Genomic DNA, 24,734 nt, shown 5'->3' on the forward strand with positions numbered 1-24,734 from the left:
GCCAAATAGTCTATTAAATCAACCAACGCAGGTTCAAACAGTCAAACCCAGACATGGGCAACTGGCGGCCCTCGCTCTAATTTTGAGCAGCCTCCAAAGTAAATGTACAAAGTGACTTAAAAAACATACAAATGTAGTTAGATACCTAATATAGATATACAAACTGACTCCAAAAACACACAAAACAGAGACGAAACAACACAATGATTGAAAGATTACACAATGATAACAAAAACACAGAAAGCTAATACACAAAAAATGTCTCAAAAATTAGAAAATGACAACAAAAATACACAAAACATCTCATAACACACAAAACAACAACAACAACAACAACAACAACGGGGGCGCTGCACTTATTTCGCATTCAGAAGCGCGTAAGAGGAAAAGAACTCAAGCAGACGGGAGAATACGTGCAAGGCCAGATTTGAATGGGAACGCCCACATTTCAGGGCTGCTCCACCCAGAGTGCGTAACTGGGATGAAGGCGCGCAGTGACTGACTTAAGTACAGGGGTAGAATAGCGCGCAGCCAGAAACAATACTGATGCTCAGCTTTTTTGACTTAAATGAGAGAGGAAAATACGCAAAATAACTTCCAAAACACACAAACATGCACAAGACAACAAAAGTAATTGCGCAATGAGAGAAAAATATACAAAACAATCAATAAATGACCAAAAACACATAAAATGACAACACAAACTCATTGCTCTTCCCTGTATTAATGTTCAGATTGGTAATTGTTCTTAAATGGTGCCATGTATGTTGATAATGTGGTTCACGGATCAGACAATCACATTTTTGTGGCTCCGCTGTGGTAAAGGTTGCTCACCTTTAGTCTAAACCTTCAAATCTAAGTGTAAATCTGGTCACTGAAAAGATTCTATGTTTTTCCTGAAAGACTTTTATCTAAAAATATTAACCTGCGTGCAATGGTGCACACCTGTTTTGCGCTGCGTTCAAACACGACATATTGCTGGCACTGGTCCAGCCTCCTCTTCCTCATGGTCCAGAAGTGAAGCACTCGATTCTCTCTCTGCAGCAACTCATTCAAAATGTCTGACAGAGAAAAAGAGAAGTTCAAAGGGTGTTTTTCTTTCTTTTTTTTTTTGAACAAACAATGTCTTAACAACTACACAATGGATGGATGTCACTCGTGTTGTTTACTTACTCTTAACCTGAGTCTCTGGAGCCTTCACGTGGGACAACATTCCTGGCATGTTGACACTGTTTCTGTGAAGGTACTTCAAAAACACATCAGCGTTTCTCCTGGCTAATGTGCACGCCTGTCATTTAAGAGAGAAAAAAATCAAATCATTTGTCAAAATCTCTCTTTTCTACATTTATATTCACTTTTTTTCCCCCTTTTTGGAAATAAACCCCTAATTGTTACCTTGAGGAAAGCTTCTTTCTGCTCTAGATGTTTGCTGATCATTGGCGTTACATGGTCGGACTCGCTGTTGGGGCCTAGTTTATCAGCACCGCCGCACCAGTCTTCTTCTCTCTTATACTCCTGCTCTAGGCTTTCTAACACGCTGCACACCTGGAACACACGTCACACAGAGAACGCTGAAACATAATCCTCTGCTCTGAGGTTTTACACAGTGTGTGAAAACTGTGTGGACGGATTTTTCAGAACTAAGCTGTTTTCAACTTAGTTTCCTAAGTACCTTCAAAGCTATGCATGCATGCGCCCACATACCTGCTCTGAGGTTTTGTAGAAGGCCACAGAGGCATTAACAAGCTTTAGTCTGTCTTCCATTTTCAGCATCAGCTGCTGCCAGTGGTCTGCCACCTTCAAGAGAGTAGAAAAGATATATATACTGTACCTTACTGCTATCTAACAGCTTCACTATATACATTAATTTCCTAATAATAGGGACATCAAGTGCTTTAATAGACAGTTGTTACTGTAAATAAATACTTTCTGCAAGAAAGAATGAACTAATTTATGAATTAATGCATTATTGTCATTTTAGGAAAATATTTTTGTGTATCTGATCCCTTTTTTTAACAGTCTTGTACTTAATTATACACTTATTGTTTATTCTTTCTTTCATTTTTTTTCTGTGGAATTCTGATTCTGATTACATTTGTTTTCAGAATCAGAAATACATTATTTATCCCACGGGGAAATTACTTGTGTTACAGAAGCTTGAGAAATATTATAAATAAAAAGAATAAACACTAAAAAACAAATGTACATAATTAAGTAAAATACTGTTAATGAAATAATGATTATATAAAAGTGCAAACGTTGCAGTAGAAAAAAATAAAATAAGATAAAATACCTTTTCTGCACAGTCTCTGATCATGTCCATGTCATAGTGGTTAGCCTGGAGCAAAGCCTCAGCCTTCTGCTGTACCTGCAGCGCACTCTGGTGTGTCTTCTAATGGGAGAAATAAACACAATATAGAAACAATGACAAAACAAGGATTATCTCTTTATGGCAAAGAGTGTTTCATTGAAAAGATCACACTAAAACATACTACGTTGGATTCCAAATGATCCATAATGGCTCTATATCCAGATAAACAAACATTTAGTAAAGCAGAATGGAATTTTGTTGATTTTACTATTGCTTTAAATTAGAAAAAAAAATGAATGGACCTAGCGCCTCCCGATGGTTAAGCTTTCCTTTGGAAAAGATAATAAACATCCATAACAAGTCAAAGCAACAAATACTCAAAAAAATTTGGTGGTCCTTTATTGGCTTTATTAGGAATTGAGATGTTTCTGACGACTTCACTGATTTTTTAATCTTTTGTAGTTATGTACAATATGTAAATATGTCTAACTCCTAAATTCTAAGAGAAGCTATGTTCTTGTGTCTTATTCTTCTTCTTTTTTTGTGTTTGTTTTTTGTTTTATGCAATATTTTTGAGTGTTTTTAATTGTGTGATTGCTTTTATTTGTTTTCCGTATTTGTGTAAAACATGTGATAGTGAATTGCTTTGTAAGTATGAGTATAATTGAAAATTGTATCCCTTAAAAAAAAGGCCATAAAAATATTTATGGAAAAAAAAAAGAAAAAAAAAGAGTGTTTTAAAAAAAGACAGCATCAGCTTCCTGTTGACTCCAAGAGAAAAGAAACGCTTTGCATGACTCCATTGTAATGTTTCAATCCAATCCAACGTGTTTTTGCCTCCTTTTTGTCGAGCAGAATACATTTTTTTCCCCCCATTGTGTGTACAATGGAAAAACGTTAAACTTAGGGATGGGATATAATGATAAACAGGGTGAATGTTAGTGTGCTCTTTAAAAGTAGGTCGAGTACAGGTCTGCATTAAAATAATCCATCCCTGATAAGAGTTCAAAGAAATGCAGCCTGCATAATCAGGTGTAAAAAAAAAAAAGAATAAAAAAGAAGAAGAGAGGAACAGAACAGAGAGGTGAGGTTAGCAGAGGGAGCAGCGATATGGAGGAATAGCACTTATCCATGATTCCATTTCATGTGCAACCTGTGATGAGGAGAAGAAAGGAAGGATGAAGGAGTTTAACAAAAAAAAAAAAAAAAAAAGCAAAAGGTTCAAGGATGAGACCGAGGGAAAAAGACACATGAATGTTTAATCAAGGCCAAAACTCATTGAATGGAAAGAAGAAAAGAAAGAATGAAGGCATGACAGAGGAACAAAAAGGACATTTAGTATCTGACAGGGTTGGGGTCAATTATAATTGTAACAGTGCATTAGATAATTGATTAAAAGTATGACATCATTATAATTGAAAATGTATGATGCTGTTGTAATCACAATTGAATTGTAATTGAGTTATTGTCCTGGAAATTCTATAAAAACTGTAAATTACAATTTAATGAAACACAAACCTGTGGAACCATGTTGCAAATCTATGGGTTACACATACGTAGGTAACAATTATTAAAATATGTTTCAGATCAAGTTTTCCCACTACCTTCAGGATCGTTTTATCATTTAAAAAAATAAATGATAATAAATCTAGGGGTATACCAACACAAAAAACAAAAACCAAACCAAAAACATTAAAACCAATATTTTAATTGATTAGGAAGTTTAACAATGTAACCAAGAGATGAGAAACAAATTACAGTAGATGATAGACATTTGTTTTTAGTGTATTTTACAGCTGATTTAAGACATGGGTCAAAACTGACCCGTTATCATAAGAGATGCTAACAGAAAGCTAACACAAGAGGAAGAATATAAGTATGGCGTTATTTATTGAAGGCTTTTGTAATTGATAATAAATTGTAATTGGAAAAAATGCCATCACTGTAATCATAATTGAGCTGTAATTGAACACGGGTAATTGTAATTGAACCCAACCCTGATACGTGTGAATACTGAATGCTCCATCCAGTACGTAAAGCAGAAAGTTTTTACCTCTATCGCGTGTTGAAATTGTTCGTGCTCCTTTTGCAGCTGTTCGGCCTCTTGTAACGAACTGGCTGTGATCAAACCAGCGTTTAGCATCGACTCTCCATTACGAATCCAACCCAGGACCTGTAACAGGAACACAATGTTACATTCACATACACAAATAAAAGAAAAAGGCAATAGGCTTTTATTTTTTCCACATAGTATTTCAGTATAAGCTGGAAAATGAGTTTTTATACTTGACTACATTTATATTAGCTTTTTTTTTTTTTTTCAATTACTTGAAAAAATCCATTAATTCTTTCTTTTGTAAACAAAACTATTGATTCCTAGCTCTGCAGAGAAGTCTCTAAAAGCTACGCCTGAACTTTTTCTTCTTCTCTGACTCAGCAGGCACACCCGACGTGTGGGTGCAGGGGCAGAAGTGCAACTTAATCTCAGCGACAAAAGTCATGCTGCAACACTGACGCCTCCCTGTGAGGGGCTTTTTAATGCAGCTCAGGGTCTACTGAGGTGGGACACATAAAATGACTTAATTTGATTTACGCAATCGCACAACATTATTTTTACATTATGAACATTGACACTTGGAAAAATCAAAGTGAGGGCTGAGTTTGTCCCTTTATATTTATAAAATCAACCATTAGTTGAACGTAGGGCTGAGCAATATATCGAGATTCAAGATATATCGAGTTTTCTATTTTGACGACACAGAAAATTACAATATCGCATGTATCGATATATTTTTATTTTATTGCTTATTTTGTATAAAAATACAGGAGTTGCTGCTTTTATTACATCTCAGAACAGCATGTAAAGCTCAGTTAGATGGATATCTGAGTACGTTCTAATCCTGACCTTACCCTAAACAAGCCACACTACAGAACTCACTCACATGTACTGTCTCTTATAGGAAAAAATGGCAAAAGTGACACATATTGTGCATCTGTTTGTTAATAAATGTGTGTAAATTATGAGAAAAAATATTAAGATATGAGTTCTGGACCATATGGCCCAGCCCTAGGTGCTGCTGTCACTGATGTATTCCATCATTTTAGAAAACTTTAATCATTTTTCTATTATAAATTCAATTTCTTGCAATTTTTATATAATTGTCTAATTAAAAGATACAGTAATGTGATTCCTGAAATATGGGCGTAACATCCTAGTTAAAAAAAAAATGTGATTAAGTAAAGACATAGTGTGAAGACAAAGAAGGGATCCTTCTCCCACACAGACAGTCATGTACAGACATGAACACTTTGCAGACTCAGACACCGTATAGCCAAGGGCGGGTCTCGGAAATTATGGTTAGGGGGCCACTGCAGGGCCGCAGACTCAGATTAAGGTGGCACACTAAATTTCAAATAATATAACAACCACTTAAAACCCCAGTTAATAATACTGTTTACCCTAAATGATATAATTATTTGCAACATGGGCATTTCCCTTATATGTTGAAGCAACAAAACGTGTTAAACATCTAAAAAAATAAATAAAAATGCATGTGATATGTAGTTAATGCAATAAAATAGTTTATCATATCTGTGTGTGGATCAATTATCAGCTCCTCATTGCAACAACTTACATGTTTTCTTTACTGAACAAAACACAATACTTTATACATGTTCTAAGGAGCATAGGGCAGGATCTAGACTCCATAGTGACACCACAGTGATTAGTGTAACTGCAGCCATCAGCCAAGCCGCTGCGGGAGCACGCATCAGCTCTGTTGGACCAGAGCACAGCTAACGCTGTCACTAGAGGATGGATGGATACCCGACCAAAACCCAACGGAACCGGACGGCTCAACTTCGGTCAGATATTTAGAACTGGTGGTCGTGTCCGGTCACATAGTGTCGTTTGCGCGCAGCGTTCTTCTTTTCCTGCTGCAGCAGCTGTAGCTCTGAAGAATGCAGCTTTAACTGTAACAGTGAGAGCAGTGATCCGCGGTGCAGGGAGAATGAAGCAGAGGACAATTATAAAACAATACACTGTTGAAACATTCCTTTTTCTGCACAATAACATGGATTATCTTTATCTTTGATACATATCCGATGGGTCTCTTGCGTGCACTGCGCCCTTGTTTGTGTTTCACTTTCGCTTGTTACCCGTGCTCTGATCTGATGTTGACATTAACAGTTGTTTGTTCATAAAATCGGTGCTTACCACTAAAACAAACGTAAATATGTCATTTCTTTAAGAAAAAAAAAGAGGTTTTCACTGTTGAGTCGGACTCGAACAAGAAAATAAGGCCCAATCCGCACTCCGACTATGAGTCGGTTATTTATTAACTCGCCGTTCATGTGACTGTTCACTGCAAGACCTGTGCACATCTCTACGTACATCTGTGGAACCAAACAGTAGTTTAGTCCACTGTGGTTGTCTTCTTTCAGTCTCCCAGTCGTCTTCTTCTTATTTTTTTAAAATTTCCGGTATCGGGCCCCCTCTCCGAGCCGCCAAGAATGTGAACTAGCGTCATTTGACGTCACGTCTGCAGAACTGCGCAGGAAATTTGTGCCCGGAACAGCAGTACAAAGAGTATCACACAATCTGTTTAAGGCAATAGGTAGAAATGTGTGAGGGCTCATTCACTTTGGTTTAGAGCGCTTCATCATCCACTAGCATAAAAAGACTTACAATTAATGTTTATTTTTTCACAAATCCTGCCCTATGCTCATTTAAAGTTCAAATATGTAAAACTACTGCCACGACAACAGGTAGGAAAGTGAAAAAATAGTAAAGTGGCCAAACCTGATATGAAAATATTAGATTCCATGTGAGTTGCACCACTTAAAAAATACCAAATAAGAGTTTCAAAGGAGCAAAATATTAGATTCAGTCACTTTAGCCTGTAGTGTATATTCACAATTTCTAGTTTTTCACTGACTTTAAATGATAAATAAATTAAATAATGAATATGCAATTGTTTATAACCCTTTTTGTTTGCATTTAGTTTAAAAAAATTGTATATCCTCAACAGGTTTAATGAGTGAAATCATTTTCAATGATAATTAGTAAACAGTAGCAGGCACTCTTCTGCTATGAGTCTTGAAACAACTCCTGAGACATGGTTGTGTTTTAAATGAGGAAAGTTCCAAAGTGTCTCCTTTGTGTACCCACTTGTTTGACCTCTGCCTGCAGATGTCTCAGTTGGACACATTGCTCCAAGTGTCTCCTGTGCTGTTCTGCTGCCAGGTCCAACTCCTGCTGCTTCTCATGGAGAAACTCCAGCAGGTCCTGAACCCGCGTCGCCATGTCAACATCTCTGTCACACAACAGCTCCACACCTGGAGCAGAAATCATCTCTTTATACATGCAGTTAAAGGTTTAATGGTTCTATTTAGGCTTTTTGTAAACAGCAGTAATTGGAAATATGTGAGTGAAATGTGCTTGAATATCTACGGTCACGCATCCACACCCACATTTCACTGTTTCATTCATAGGCAGTTTTAGCCATTTCCTTAATATATGAAGTCACCATCAGGGTTGGGGTCAATTACAATTTTCAGTTACAATTACATTTTCAATTACCCATGTTAAATTACAATTCAATTAGGATTACAGTCACCAGCATTTTTTTCCAATAACAATTAAATTACAATATTTTTTTTTATCTTTAGAAAGTCAATTAAAATTACACTTCTCAATTACTAAAATTCAATTACAATGAATCACAATTACTGAGCCTGAAATAAATGATTTAAGAGCAACTTCAGTTTGGGAGTTTGATTATTTAGTCTAGTCCGATGAGTCATTGGCTTTGATTGATGATTGTGTTGCTCTCCACCTACCAGACGTTTGGACCTCTGTGACATACTGCAGCAGCTCTTGTCCTTGGTGGATGACGTCAAAGGTAAGGTTGTTCATGGTGAGTGCTTTGTCTGCGTGATGCTGAAGCCTTTGCTCCGCCAGTGTCAGATCCTCCATATCAAAGTCATTCATCTTCTGGGAAAGTTCTTCGTTCCACGACTCCAGGTCTGAGATGATCTGAGAGGGAAAAAGACAGTCAGAGAAGCTTACTTTAAGCTTAATTTATCCCAAACACTTTTTTTTTTTTTTTTTGCAATCTTTATCAAATATATGATATATACGAGAGAGAGAGAGAGAGAGAGAGAGAGAGAGAGAGAGAGAGAGAGAGAGAAAAATTAACAAATAAAGTATTAGTCTTGGTCCCACCCCCGGGGTGAGATGATAAAAACTATAGAAATGAATCTATCCAGGAGCCACTAAATCAGTGTTTTTCAACCTTGGGGTTGGGACCCCATGTGAGGTTGCCTGGAGTTTAAATGGGGTAGTTTTTTGGAATATTTTTAATTATTTATTTATTTTTTAAAATTATTATTATTAAAACAACACACAATCTTAAACTATATTTCTATATTTTCACTATGTCAAATATTCGTCTAGTTAAACAAAAAAAACAAAAAAAATAATAATAATATCTGAGCTGAAACATGATCAAAAACTAATTCTAGAGAAAAAAAAAATGTCTTTGGGGTCGCCAGAGATTATTAATATAAAAATGGGGTTATGATAAGTTTTATACCACTTGTACAAAATGAGATCATTCAAAATGTGGGTCTGCAACCTGCGTCTCCGAGGCCTAATGTGGCTCTTTGACTCTTATGCAATGGCTACCTATAGCTTTAAAAAAAACAATTGAAATAAATAGTTATTTTTTTACAGGAGCAATTAATGATTAATGACAAATAAAATCAAGATATAACAATTTGTGAACCTAAAATAAATCACGTTGTGCAATGACTCAGCACCTTCCTACTTCACCTCCTGCAACATCTACAGACCATCAACTTTCCTGCACCTGTGGCTAACCTTAACTTTTAAATCCCTGGTAAAATAATTAAACCAATAAAAGCACAATTCCGGAAGAATATAGAGATTTTAATTGTGTAGGAACAGATTCATTTAACCAACGTGCTGCCCGGTTAAATATGCATGCTTTACGTGTGGCAAGAAATGAACAATTAGCATGTGTTGACCACATGATCAATTCAAGTTACTTTTTGTAGCCTTTCAAATAAAACATATATATATATATATATATATATATATATATATATATATAAAACATTGTGTTCATCTAAACTGAGATGTGTACGAATTTGAAGACGATGTCAATTTATTTTATTTTATTTTAAACTGTTTTTAAGTTACCATCAATAAAAAGCGAGTCAAATTAAATCAAACATTATTCTATATAATTTTATCTGTATATAATTTAATACACTGTATTGTCTTCACTGAGAAGGTATTTTTTTCGGCTCCAGGAGGACTTTAATCCAGGTGAGATGAGGTCAAATGGCTCCTTGTAGAGTAAAGGTTGGACTAAGTTATTGATACATTTCAATGTTAGTGTATGACAGCAAATCAGGCCGTTAAACAACAGCTGTAACACCTGAGCTGACATCCATAATAAAAGGCAACACGTTGGCACAGTAAGTAAAGCTTGGCTGGTAGAAACAGATGTGGCGAGATGTCGCTGCTTGTCTCGGACTGCCCACATGTACACACACTGAATCATAAGCGACGGACACATTCACTCCTGTCTGACAGAGCTTTTTCATAGTCAAGTTTCATCTGAGAATTACTGTATCATAACCTCAAAATAAACGGGTGGGAGGGGTTCTAACAGCGGTTGGTCAGGAAGGATAAATACACTTTAAAAGCTGAGCTCTTAACACTGACGAAGACCAAAGGGCCAAAAGCTGCTCTTACTGAAACCAAACATCCATTCGTCTTCGAAGTGGGCTTTTCTTGTTCAGAGTTGTTGGGCCCTGAAGCCTTTTTTAATGTACTCAGGTGCACTTTGCCAACGTTTTACAGTCGCTGGAGGACAGCAGATTGTCCACAAGTTTACCTGCTCCCCTAAACCAAAAGAGATACAGCAATACAAATAAAATGCTCTCACTTTTGAACTAGAGTACCATACCAACGAATAACACCTTCCTCTGGATTCTTACCTTCTGTGATTAAAACTAATTCAACTGAAACATTTTTCAGGGTTGGGGCTCAATTATAATTGCAATCGCGTAATTGATCATTAATGACAATTATAGCATAATTATAATGTAATTGTAATTTTAAAAATCTGTTGCTTTCTTAATCGTAATGAAATTGTAATAGAGTTTAGATAATTGACAATTCTTATTTCTATTTTTTTTTTTTTATTTGTTGTTTCAGTCTAACAAAATATTCAAACATACAGTAAATCCCAATTTGAAAATATATATAACAAGACTGAAACAGGCAGAAGCAAAATGCTTATATGCTCAACATAAATAACTAAATAAATAAATAAATAAATAAATACAAAACACACAAAAGAAATCCAAGAATTTAACAATTGGTGAACCATGTTACAGTTCTATGTACAGTTCTTCATGTGTCGTTAACAATTATTAAAATATGTTTCACATCAAGCTTTCCCACATTTTACCATTTAAAATAACTGAAATCTAGGGGTATACGAAACTGTATGTTCGATTATGTAATGACTTCTTGTTTGCCTAAAGTTTACAATACAACCAGTGTTTGGAATAACAGCGGTTTTTTTGTTTTCCAGTAACGGGGTAATCTAACTAATTACTTTTTACACCGTTACAACGCCGTTAACGTTACTGAACGTTAATTACGGTGCGTTACATGCATTGATTGAATAAACTGTTATCCGAAAACACCCCAGGCTTCAAACGCAGCTGTAGTGAGGAGGTGGGTTAAAAACAAGGTGAGCGATTGTGATTGGCTAAGGCGGCGTCATGTTTCATGGTAGCCAATCAGAGCCAGTGTTTTTATACATGTTTTTACACATGTACCAGCACACGCGCCACACACACGCAGTCTGATGAAAAGTTAGCATTTTTAAGGTGATGTTACAAACACTACTTTATATTAATTGTGGTCAAAGGCAAGAACGTGTATGTGAAGTGTTCATTATATCCAGGAGAGAAGACTTTGTCGACATCCGTTGTAAGCAACTCTAATTTAATGAAGCAACTCACAACGACACACACATCTAAAAAATCTGAATTCTTTGACATATAGCAACTTTTTTTTAAACAGTAACGAATATAGTTACTTTCCTTGGTAATTAGTTATTATTTATTATAGAGTAATTCAGTTACTAACTCAGTTACTTTTTGGATCAAGTAGTGAGTAATTATAACTAATTACTTTTTTAAAGCAACGTTACCAACACTAAATGTAACACATCTAATGAGAATACTGTACAGTAAGTGATCCAAGCTTTGATTTACATCCAGACTCATAACATATGGTCACTGAACCAAAAAGAGATTCTTTATTTATTTATTTATTTATTCTTTACAATTTCTAAATATTTGTACAAAGCAGGCTCGTGTTAAATATAAAGTATCCCTTTTGCAACTTAAGTTGACGACAAGTTGATGACAAAGCACAAACTTTGTCGTCAAATGTTGATAGAAACACAAACCAAGACTTATTTCATTAAAAAAAAAGTTTTATTTTTAATAAGGCTAAAAAAGTTAGTCCCACTCTACATTGCAAGATTCATTCCTTGATGACACATGGTCAAGAAATGTTCTACTGTGATGCAATTACCTTTACACGGTAAATATTTTAATTATTCTATTCACATTTAAATCATACTTTTATCATTTCTTAAATTCACAACAAGATTCAAAGATAAACTTACCAAGCGCTTATTTGCCCTGTGCTTTCCTCTCCTCTTACAGTTGAGTAAAATGCCCTCTGAGTGTAAAAAGACCATTTTCCTCACTGACTGAGTCTCCAAACACTATTTTATCAAAGAGAAAAGTCTCTCCTTTGCCTTCTTGGTTCTAGTCTGTGTGCAGGTACATGAAACATATTGTTTTTCCTGTGGCTATTGACTCACCTCACACAGAGGAGAAATTAGGAGGGAGTGTCAGAAAGGAGGTTAGTGTGTGTGTTTGTGGAGCCTCGCCATGCTAGAGCAATGTGTCATGAATCCTGTGTCTCTGTGTGAGCTTTGATGATAAATGTGTCCTATTGGCAGCGACTCATCCTGACCTCAGCTCCTGTTACACTCCTAAATATTCCATTGACCAAGCAAGGCCCATAAAACAGAAGGAAAGGAACAAACAAACAACACACCAACTTAAATATTGTATGTAAAACTTCTTCTAAAAAACATTTTAAAAGAGCAGTGAGTGAATTTAGGCACAGGCTGAGTAAAGCATTTGGGATGATGAGGTTTAGTAACAAACTGGGGGTTAAAAAGTCAATAATGTAATTTACTGTTATTTTTTAGAGAGACTCCAAAGGAAAAAAAATCAAATCAAATCAAATGATCAGGGTTGGAGTCAATTGCATTTTTCAGTTACAATTACTCATGTTCAATTACAATTTAATTATGATTACAGTTACCAGAATTTTTTCCAATTAATATAAAATTACAATTATTTTTTATCCTCAGAAAGTCAATTACAACTATGTTCTCAATACCTGAACTTCAAATACAGTGAACCATAATTACTGAGCCTGAAATAAATAACCTGATAAAAGTGAACCTTTCTCTTATGTTAGCTTTCTGTTAGCATCTCTTATGATAACGGCCCCTAAATCATCTGTAAAATACACTAAAAACAAATATCTATCATTTAATTTCTTCCCATCTATTGGTTATTGTCAGGCTTCCTAATCAATGAAAATATAGGTTTTAATATTTTTGGTGTGGGCGTCTGAGCCTTTTTTGTCTCAGTATAGCCCTTAATTAAATTTTTTTTAAATGCTAAAATGTGGGAAAGCTTGATATGAAACATATTTTAATAATTGTTTACATATGTGTATAATTGTACATACAAGTATAACATGGTTCCCCAGTTTTGCGTGAAATTTGAATTTTTGTTAATTATTTATAGAATTTTTATGCCAATTACAATTACAAAGTAAATTATCTACACTCAATTACAATTTAATTACAATTACACAATTACTTTTTATTGCCCTAACTCACTGCAGTGCACAAAAAAAGAGTTTTAATATCCCAGAAATGGCCCATGGTTTGCCTACTTACATCTATCGCATCCCTCTCAAAAATGCGAAGCTGGAGGAAAAGCTCCAGTTTGATCTTCCTCTCCTGAAACAGCTCCTCCATCTGGCCCTGGGCCTCGTCCAGCTGCTGGAGCACGCTCTCAATGTGGGCCATCGAGCTGTTGTGGGGCGTCTTGTTGCTTGAGATGGCAGAATCTCTATAAGCACAGGTCAAATACAGAACAATGCAGTTATTTTATCCTTTCATCAACAGCACAAATATCTGAAATCTCTAAAGACAGCACTGTGCTTTTTGACAACTGGCGGCCTGGGGGCCGCGTGTCTAATTTTGTGCGGCCCTCAACTCAAGATTGTAATTCATGAAGTTGGAAGTTACTGTACAGTATATGATGCTCAACAAAACACACAAAACTCCAGAAACACAGAAAACGACAGCAAAATGCGCCAAATGTCAACGAAAGTAGACAAAATGACAAGAAAGACACACTGAATAACCACTTAAACACACATTTACTACTAAAACAATAACATGTATAAAAGGACTTCAAAGATGCACAAAATGCCAACAAAATTGCACAAAATTACAACAATAACACAAAAAAAAAAATAACAAAAACACACTATGACAAAAATGTGCCATAATGACAAGAAAATAGACAAAAAAAATTCAATAACACACAAAATGTCTAAGAAACACCAAGAAAGCTCACACAAAAGGACTACAAGGTCATTATTCGCAAATGCTAACATGAATGTTGATGTGACCCTCGGATTAGACAATCACATTTTTTGTTGTCCCCTGCCCATCTCTGCTTTAGATGTTCTGATGCTTATACAAAATAAGCATCTATACTATTTTCTATGGAATGTCCCCATTAGGAGTGTTGAAAATATTCTGCGATATTACGTTGCGCGATTCTCGGATCGATTCTAAATGCATCCATATCGATTTTTTTTTAATTTAAAAAAAATAAATTAATTTAAAATATATATATATATATATATTTTTTTTTAATAATATTTAACCAGGAAAGTCGTTTCCACTGCAGGAGACATTGTAACTGCACAAAAAAGTGCACTGTTGTCATGTTGACCAGCTTGTGTTTTTTCAATAAAATCTAAAAAGAAAGTTCTAACTTTCTGCATGTATTTGTAGTTCTCGGCATAAACCTCAGTTAAGTTGCACTAAAGTCATGTTGCACTAAAGTCAAAGTTAGTTTAAAAGCCACAGGCAGATTGTACAGTATGTTATTATTTGATTTGAAGTTGTTGGCACATGGCATGTTAAAGCCAACGTTTTGAGTGTAAAATATGCCAATACAATATATTTCATACATAATGTTCTCATGAAGGTGTACGCATTTACAGATTAGTTGTTTCTTAAGTCATATCTATAAAAAAAACGCAATAATCGCCTTATACTTTAATAATGGGATATATCGTATTGTATCGGGATATGAATCGCATCACCAGATGCCAGGCAATACACACCCCTAGTCCACATAGATTTACTGTAGTCACCTAAGTTGCTGGATGAGATCTTCTCCCTCTTTGATGACATTGACGGTTGCCTGCAACGTGGTCTGCTGCTGCTGACCGAACCGCTTTATCAGGTCCTGCACGGCTTCTACCGACTCAGCATAGACGTCATCCAGCAGCTCCTTCTGAAGCTCCTCTAACCACGTCCACAGCTATCAGGGATGTACAAGAAAGAAAGAGAGAAAAATAATAAACATTCAAATTTCAACATACAACTGAAACACTCAAGAGAAGAAAAAACAAGGGCATACAGAAGTTTAGTCCAGGGGGTTCTCAACTGGTCTCACCCTGGGACGCACGTTTTGCCACGGTCATTAAATCGCGACCCACTTTTTTTATTTCTTTTTTTTTTTTTTTAGAATTCCAACAACCAAATTTAGTTTTTTTTTTTTTTTTTTAAAAACAGCTGTTGAAAACACACATACGTAAAATTTTTTTTAAACATAAATCTATATATTTTGATGTGCAACATGCCTGACAAAAGAAAAGTTTCTTTCAAAATAAAAGACAAGTGCAAAATGAGAGACATTAAGTATTTGTTGATTTTTGACCAGCTGTCCGCGACGCACTCAGTACAGGTCCGCGACCCAACAGTTGAGAATTACTGCTTAGTTGATTGGCAAAAAATTAAACCAATCCATTTAGAGGGTATTTTGTTTTTGCTGATCTTTGAACCAGTTTAGACATTTGTCAGCCTTGAACAAATAAATGTGATCCATAGAAATATAATCTAATAAAGGCTGGACAAAGAAAGATTTAAGCTTTTATAATGGAAACTTTTTCCCGGGGGAAGTAATTACAACTTGTGTTTTTTTTTTTTTTTGCTTGTCTTTTGATGTTAATGTTGTTTTTCTTTTTGTTGTTTTCTCAATGTTGCTTTATTTTGTCTTGATTTAGTTTTTATATTTCTCTTTAGTTAAAGTTTAATCGTTAAAACCCTCTTCTTCAAACCACTTGATGGTTTTTGGGGTTTCCCGGGGTATTCTCTAAAATAAAGTATAATCATTTCTGTTAATACATGGCCACTGTTGATATTATTATGTTTCATTGTATTTTAAACTGTGCCGAATACATAAATAAATAAATATTTTACGTTTCAGTAAGAGATAACTGGCTCTTAAATACAGTATCCCACCAAAGTGAGAACACCCTGATATTTCTGCCAATATTTTATTATGTCTTTTGATGGGAAAACATTAAAGAAATTACCCTTTGATGTAATGTAAATGAGTTAGTGTACAGCTTAAATAACAGTGTAAATGTACTCTCCCCTAAAAACAACTCAACAAACAGCTGGTAAAGTCTGAACCATTAGCAAAAACAGTGAGTACAGCCCTAAGTCTTATGTTCAAATTAGTCATTTGACCGCTCCGCTGTGTCATGTGACTCATTAGTGATAAAAGGTCTCAGGTGTGTTACATTTGGTGATGTAAACAGTGGGTCTTGCTTGCCTCTCTTCCTGAGTATTAGATAATAATAATAATAATAATAATAATAATAATAATAATAATAATAATAATAATAATAATAATAAAATAATAATAATAATAATAATAATAATAATAATAATAATAATAATAATAATAATAATAATAATAAAAAGAAAAACAGGTTAAAAAACAATAAAGAACAAAAAATACAAAGAACAAATAAGGTGGACAATAATGGAAGTTCAGCGGAATAACGTAGATCAGAGGCAGAAAGACAAGTTTAAACAAATGGGTTTTGAGTTGGGATTTGAAAGTGGTGAGTGAATCTGCGTTTCAGAAGGCTAAAACAATGAAGAATGTCGACTATGCACAGAGTTATCATCAAACAGCATTTTACAGCATGCACAAAGCCACTTGTGGCAAATTAAATTTACAAGCAAAATCAGCATTGCACTGTAATTCATGGAAAAAGCCTCTGCATGCCTAAAAAAAGACAGTTGTACTAACACGACTGCCAATCACTGCAGGGTGCAGATAAATCCTAAAATGCAGCGAATGTTTACTTTTTAGTGTTTTATTTCAAATGTGGACTGCTTTTGCGCATTAAACATAACTCAAGGATGTGATGGGAATGTAGAGAAGAAACAAAGTGTACACATACATTTTAGACACACATTCATACAAACACATTGTTCTGCAGACACAAGAATGTTATTAATAGCTATGGGTGTATGTAAACAGATTGTAGTCTAGTGACATTCAGTGTTTAGATAGATAGATAGACAGACAGACAGACAGACAGACAGACCCTGAAGAAGTGACAGAAATTCTTCTTTTGACACACAGCAACACATTCAGCACAATAAAAGTCTGTTGTTTTTTAATACTCAAGGTGTGCAGTGACCTACATTAGAGCGTACCAAGGATAAATAAAGAGAAGTAGTGATTAGTACGACAACAAAAAATCTGTAATACAGTTTGGTTATTCTGTAAAAGAGTAGCTGCCATTGAAAAACCTAAAGGGAAGGCAGGTGAATTATTCCCATTGATGTTTATACAGGACGCTAAATAATTCAGTAATAGTAAGAGTTTATACATTCATATACACAAGGGCTCAATTTAGGTGTAGGGCGGGTTTGATCTTCATGACAATTAAATGCAGGAAGTTAGAAATACAATCAGAGAATACTCCTGTGTTTGTAAAGATATTTGATCTCAATTGACTTTTTAAGAAGACTTAAATGCTCTTTAAGAATTAGAACGATGTCTTGAAATGCAAGATACGTATGGAGTAGGGGTGTTGAAAAAAAAAATCGATTCGGCGATATATCGCGATATTAAGTCGTGCGATTCTCAGACCGATTCAAAAAGCATCCATATCAAATTTTTTTTTATTTATTTAATTTTTTTTACCTTTATTTAACCAGGAAAGTCTTTTCCACTGCAGGAGACATTGTAACTGCACAAAGAAGTGCACTGTTGTCCTGTTGTCATGTTAACCAGCTTGTGTTTTTTCAATAAAATCTAAAAAGAAAGTACTAACTTTCTGCATTTATTTGTTGTTCTAGGCATAAACCTCAGTTAAGCTGCACTAAAGTCAAAGTTGGTTTAAAAGCCACAGGCAGATTGTATGTTTTTTCTTTTTTTTTTTTTTAAAGTTCTTTAATTGAGTGTAAAATATGCCAATAAAATATATTTCATACATAATGTTCTCATGAAGGTGTACACATTTACAGATTAGTTGTTTCTTAAGTCATATATATATATGTATATATAAAATCACAATAATGGCCTTGTACTTTAATATCAGGATACATTGTATCGTATCGTGACCAATTGGGATACAAATCGTATTGCCAGATGCCAGACAATACACACCCCTAGTGTGGAGTAATATGCTATATAAGCAGCTAAATGACATAATGAAATAATGTTGGTCAATTGAAACTAGACTACAACTAAGAAGAAGTTTGAAGACTAAAAAAAAAAAGATTATATAAAGTTCTTGTAAGAAGTCATGACTACAATGTCCTGTGAAATGCTGAACCAACGCTAAAAGGAACACTTATTTAACATTAAAATATCCAATGAGATGACACACCTCTTTGACATGCGTGTGGAAAGCGACAGACATATCCAGCAGGACTTTACGCTGCTCAACCCGTCGCACAAAGTCCTGGATGCGATCTTCCAGCTGATGGGCTGCCTGGTAGATTTCCTCTGGGTCACATTCTCCAGTCTGAGCCAGCTGCTCTGCTGCCTCCAGCAGCTTGTCAGCATTAGTGTAGGTGTTCTGGAAATGTTGAGATTAAGCACATTTAAAACGGCGCAAACAGCACATTGAAGTAATATCAGGGTTTTCTAACTCTTGGTCTTGAATGTTTGATACAAACGCCCAATTTAATGGCTACTCCTGAGCGTCTGCTGTGTATGTGTATTAAAAAAATACACAGGCTGTCATTGTTTTTAAGGAGCATCTCCTAAATATTGGTCAAGAACACAAACAGCTCACCTGTGCGACCTCCTCAAAGTCCTCGTGTCTCTTTTGCAGAGCCCGAGCTCGATGTAGCGACTTTCCAACACCAGTATGTTTACTGAGGAACGCCTCACCATGGTTTTCTATCCAGTCCAACACCTTGAAACACAAGAACATGCAAGCATTAATTATGCACGAGCATGTAAATGCAGTACACGTTTGAAATCAGCAGGGGGAGCAGCTGCCTAGACTGATCCATTGCCATGAGTCAGGGTTGGGGTTAATTACATTTTTCAATTGCAATTACATTTTCATTCATCCATGTTCAAATATAATTAATTTACAGCTATGATAATCAGCCTTTTGTCCAAATGCAAATATATTACAATTATTATTTTTTCCCTTAAAGTCAGTTACAATTACATTCTCAATTACAATAGTTCAGTTACAATTTCACGAACTTTTATTCATATAGCATTGTGGTGATTGTATGCAGTTTGGAGTGTGTGTACAAAGTCGTTCTAGCATCTTTACTAGGGCTGTCCCGATACAACTTTTTCACTTGCAATACCGATATTGCAGCTTTGAATATTGACCGATACCGATATCGATTCAATACAATATCAGCACGAGTAGTGTGTGGAATGTTAGAAAAGGCCTGATCAAGTGAAGTTACTCAAACAGAGAACAATAGTCAGCAATTCAAGTTAACTTCACGTCAATATATTTTTTAAATTACAATTATACTTACGCCATAATTGTAATTTATAATCAACTACGCGATTACAATTATAATAGACCCCAACCCTGGTTAGAGTCTACATTAGATATCCTATTTCTATTTCTCTACTTTTTTAATAAAAACAATATCTAAATCACTATCAAATATAAACATTTTAATTGTGGGTTTGATGAACAATTAATTGTCTTAAATAATGACATTATCATCTACTAAATAGGTTTCATTGCATGTATTTAAATATAAAGGTAATGAAACAGACATTCAGGGTCTGTGGGAGAATATTGTGACGGGGCAGGCACACATGAATGAGTGCACAATGCCCTTGACACTTTATGTGACGATAAATTGCGTCACCATGGAAACCACTACCAAGAGAGATGGAATGATGAAAGAGCGGATGGAAGCAAGACAAGATAGGCAGACAGAGAATAACTAGATAACAAGTGGTGAAGAAAAGAGAAAGAGGGCAGGGAGGGTTTCATGACCAAAGTGGAAACACACAATAGACACAATAGCTCTGCTATTTAGACGGTGACAGTAAGAAGGGTTTTTGTAAGGAGCATTTTGAATATTTTTTTAAACAAGAAGACAGTCATCAACATCCCCCGCCAGATTGGTTGTCATTATAACTCACAACCTTTTCCTAAATGTCCCAAATCTAAGAACTTAGATGTATACATAAGAAAATATTATCACATCAGAATATAAAATGAGTAACTATCTTCAACGGTTTGTAAGAAAAGCCTATGAAGATACCTCGAACAGAGTAAAGAAAAACGAAACAAGGGCAATAACTCTGGAAAAAAAATTGGCGCTTCTCATTTTCGAACTCCATCAAGGCATTGATACCCCAAAGCCACACACCGAATTTGGTAATTCTATCTTAAACAGTTTCTGAGAAAAGCAAACCCCTTTAACTCGGACGGACAGACGTAGCTCAAACCTATATTCCCCTTCAACACTTTGAGGCGGGGGATAATAAATCTATTACTATAATACCACTGTCTAGTCGGGGATACTTACAGATGCAAATGATAAATCATCACATTATAAAGGTGGAGCTTTTAATGTCATTCTGGGTTGTTGTGAAACACAACAACTACTGCCCATTATTTTGGTAATCCTGCATACACTTCCCTTATTTCTACATTCATTTTTACTACATGGTTTATTAAAAAAACAACAACAAAAAAGCAACAAACTTTAATTATCTATTTTATTCATATTTAAATCCTCATCTTTTTGATCACATCTTCTTCAGATTGGTGATACCCTCTTAAATCAATTACATTTTTAAAAGTTTTTTTTTTTTTTTACTGTTATTTCATACAGTTACTTCTCACATTTTAATGTAAAAAAAAAAAAAAAAGATACTTGCAATAATATTTTTCTTCCTATGCTAGAAATCGTGTTATTGGATTTGCGTTAAAAGTGTGACATAATCAGAATTAGAAATACTTTATTCATCCCAATTACTAATTAATATAAAGGGGTTTCAATAAGTAGTTTATTATTTAAATAAATACTATGGTTTAATGAAAAAAAATGCAACATACATGCTTTTAAGTTAGCTTGGTTGATCAACACCTGAAAGCTGTTGTTTGTGTATGTGTGTCCAAAACAAATGAGTGTTTTTGCATAAACGTTGATTGATATACTTTGGTTTACTTCACATAATCATTTTACTAAGACTTCTTACTTTTTACTATTTCTGTGTGCACAAAGACGTGCTGAAGGGGAATGTTGTCGTCACGTATTTCAGTTGTGTATATGTCTGCGTGTGGCTCTTACCTGCTGTACATCCTGCTGAAAGACGCACAGCTGCAGACGTTGGTGCAAACGAACTTTGCGATGCTGCCAGATGTTTTCTAGTTGTCTTTGGTGATGCAGAACCTTGTGGATAATGTCCAGGACGTGGTGCACAGCTTTGGAGTAGTTGGCTGATGTCATCAATGAATCAGCGCTTCCTGGGGTCAAAGGTCGCTGCAGTTTGTCCAACAGCGACTTCCCATCCTGACTTACCTGGAAAAATATATGTTTTTTAAAAAAGTATTTTGAGCTTTTCCTCCATCTAGATCAGGGGTATCAAACTCTTTTTAGTTCAGGGGCCAAATACGGACCAGTTTAACTTAAATTTAACGCAGAATTTAGGAGGGAAAATTAGTAATTTAATCATTATTGTGCTCTAGTTTGTACTTCCCTGTATAAATAAATGATATAATATGCATGGCATTGATGATATCAAAGCAATAAGAGACAGATATCAGTCCCTGCAGGATCATCTTTCTTAAATTTTAATTCATTTGATTTTGTGACCCATTTCTATGTAGTTTGGGAACAATTTGTGGAATAATTTGAAGGAAATTGCAGGATTGAGGGAAAAAAATTAGAGTTCTTTTAATCATTTGCAGATAAATGCAAATGACAGACGTAGTGAATTACATACTGCTGCACTTTTTAAGCTATGCGTTTATTTTCATTGAAACATTGTGACAAATATTTTTAGGTGTCACAGATTTGGGATATGAGTTGTAATAATACATGCTTAAAAAAAAATGCAAAGTGGATTTTCATAAAATAGTACATTAATGGTTAAATTGTACCAACAGGTACAAACATGTTACTACGTTATTATTTAACGTTGTTAGTGGCTAGTAAAATAGGAACGTAATGAAAATGAAACAATTGTCTAAATTAATTTAAAATGTGAAACTGAGTTTTCTTTCATATGTAAATGTTTCCCTTTTGATGTTGTGTATGCACTGGTGTCTATCTTCATGTATGTGTATGTGAGTGTACATAGGGTGTATGAATTGGTGCTCTCACTTCAGAGTATGCTGTAGTAATGTGCTCATATAGTCCCTGGTGATGGTGGATTGTGTCTTCCAAATCCTGGAGTTCAGAAGGTAGCTCTCCTTCACCACATGCCTTACACCAAGGCTCCACCTTACTCATGTACTGGGGTAAAAACACACAAAACAAACAATTAATACCATTATTTTTGTCTTTGTGCATTACTCATGCCATTTCTTTTGTGATACCGGACCAAAAACTGCATTAAATTAAGGTGTTTCTCAAATGGGAGTACGCAATGGCATTACAGGGGGTATTTGAGAGAAACAGAGAGGAAAATAAAATGTTTTAAAATTTCAATGTTTATTTTTAGTTAAAAATGATAGTTATACTATTACCAGCAACTCATAAAATGACAACAAAAACCACACAAAATAAGAGAAAAATATACTGAATAATAAATAGAACAGCAACCAACACAAAATCACACCAAACACACACACGCTGAGAGAAAAATATTCACCACTACCATTAACACACAAAATGACAAAGACACACTAAATGTAATACACAAGATCACAACAAACTACTCAAAAATAACAGAGGAACATACAAAACGACATAAGAAACAACCAAACGACACCAAAAACACACACACACACACACTGAGAAAAAATAATTTTAATAATACCAACAAGACGCAAAAACAACAACAAAATAAGATAAAAAATATACTGAATGATAAAAAGAACATTCAAACAAAAAAAAAATACACACAATGACACCAAGAACACACAAAATTGACACAAAAAACACACAAAAATGACACAAAAAAATGATGATAGAAATGATCTTGATTAGAACATGAACTGAAAATAAAAGGGTCAGTCTTTGTCCCATCAGGTGGGAGATGACCGTAAATAATAAAAACTGTATAAATAAAACTATTCAAGAGACACTAAATATTTATTTACAAAATGAGATTGTGTGTGTTTATCACTTGTTCATTCCATCATTATGCTCTATAGTTGTTTTCACTTAGTATTCTGAGCAAACTCAAAGTTGTACTCAGACAAACGGGGGTACTTGGATTCACAAATAGGATAAAAGGGGAACTTGAGCCACTGGCTTTAACAGCGTGCAAGTTGATTGAAAGTTACACAAAAGCTATTTCATCATTACCCACAGAGTTGCGTTTTGTTAATCTAGGCTGGGTGACGGTACCTGATCGGCCTTCTGGTGGAAGCTGGCAGACATTTCTAACAGAGTGCTGCGCTCATCCAACGCTGCAGCAAAGGCCTTCCACTCCTGCTCAAGCTGGCCTGAGATCTGTTGGATCTGCTGGGAGGCGTAGTGGCCCGACTCCAGGAGCCGGTTTCCCACCGACATGATTCGATTGATGTTCACGTACACATTCTGTGATTTAAGAGACGATAAAAAGCAACAGGTTATTGAAAGAAAATAACATTTAAAAAAACAACCTGGCAAATTTTGCAAGTGACTAATTTTCTTTTTTTTTTTTTAGAAAACAGAATGTAATCAGCCAACCGTAATCTTCTTAATTTCGAGTGCAATTTATGGGAAATTCAGTCATTTATAATTACTTTCTCAGTGACACAAAAGAAGGACGACAAGAAGACACACGTAAGTACCATTGACATGAGTTACGTCTTTCTTGCTTTGCATTTATAACCTTGTGGGATTTATAAAGACGTAAGAGTGTGCATTTGTGTCCTAGAATACAGTGTTAGCTTACAAATAGACAAAGACATTTCTATTTGCAGTCATTCGTTGAACATCCTTTGATTAAATTTGCAGTTGAGACAACCTTTGATTCTGTCTTTTTACTGATTACTTACTTTACTTCTTCTATATAAAAAAAGATTGAAAACACAAAATATAACTTAAATATATAAAAGCTACAGTAGAGAAGAAGAAGCAATTCAACTGCTCTCCATTGGCACATTACCAATCCATGCTGTCTGACCTCTACTTTACTGCTTAAGGTTTCCTTTTTCATTGACATTATGTGTTCCTCTTATCAGGCAACATACTGTACATCACAGTTCTATTTAGGGCAAAGAAAATTACAAAAAACTAAACAAAGTGAGCTGTTGCTCATTGATTGACTTTGAGTAGCATTTCCTTGACCTGGAAGTCTTTTTTAGTGGTGCTTTATCACACTGCTTGAGCTCTGCTGCTGGAACGCGTGTTTTCTTTTTGTTCTGTGGAATATGACCACAGTTTGTTTTCATGACTGTGTGCAGGTGTTTAGAGGACTTCATTGTATTCTACAACCAAGGGAGAGCAGTGCCAGTAACAGCAGTGGTGGTTAAAGATATTCCCCCAGAAAACCTTAA

The 24,734-nt window shown here is 35.1% G+C and overlaps 1 protein-coding gene across 1 annotated transcript in view; it reads right to left on the minus strand.

The window, feature by feature from the left end:
* The window catches only part of triob (trio Rho guanine nucleotide exchange factor b), a 123,269-nt gene that overhangs the window by 45,641 nt on the left and 52,894 nt on the right, over window positions 1-24,734 (minus strand). The window contains 15 exon segments of the mRNA XM_028470258.1: window positions 946-1,061; window positions 1,174-1,288; window positions 1,396-1,545; window positions 1,705-1,797; window positions 2,294-2,392; window positions 4,365-4,484; window positions 7,482-7,648; window positions 8,153-8,348; window positions 13,417-13,591; window positions 14,916-15,085; window positions 18,465-18,656; window positions 18,876-18,998; window positions 21,373-21,603; window positions 22,408-22,539; window positions 23,599-23,790. Of these exon segments, the coding sequence (XP_028326059.1) occupies window positions 946-1,061; window positions 1,174-1,288; window positions 1,396-1,545; window positions 1,705-1,797; window positions 2,294-2,392; window positions 4,365-4,484; window positions 7,482-7,648; window positions 8,153-8,348; window positions 13,417-13,591; window positions 14,916-15,085; window positions 18,465-18,656; window positions 18,876-18,998; window positions 21,373-21,603; window positions 22,408-22,539; window positions 23,599-23,790 (2,271 nt within the window).

The sequence above is a fragment of the Gouania willdenowi genome, chromosome 16 (genome assembly GCF_900634775.1).
Source record: "Gouania willdenowi chromosome 16, fGouWil2.1, whole genome shotgun sequence".
In the NCBI taxonomy this organism is placed as follows: Eukaryota; Metazoa; Chordata; class Actinopteri; order Blenniiformes; family Gobiesocidae; genus Gouania; species Gouania willdenowi.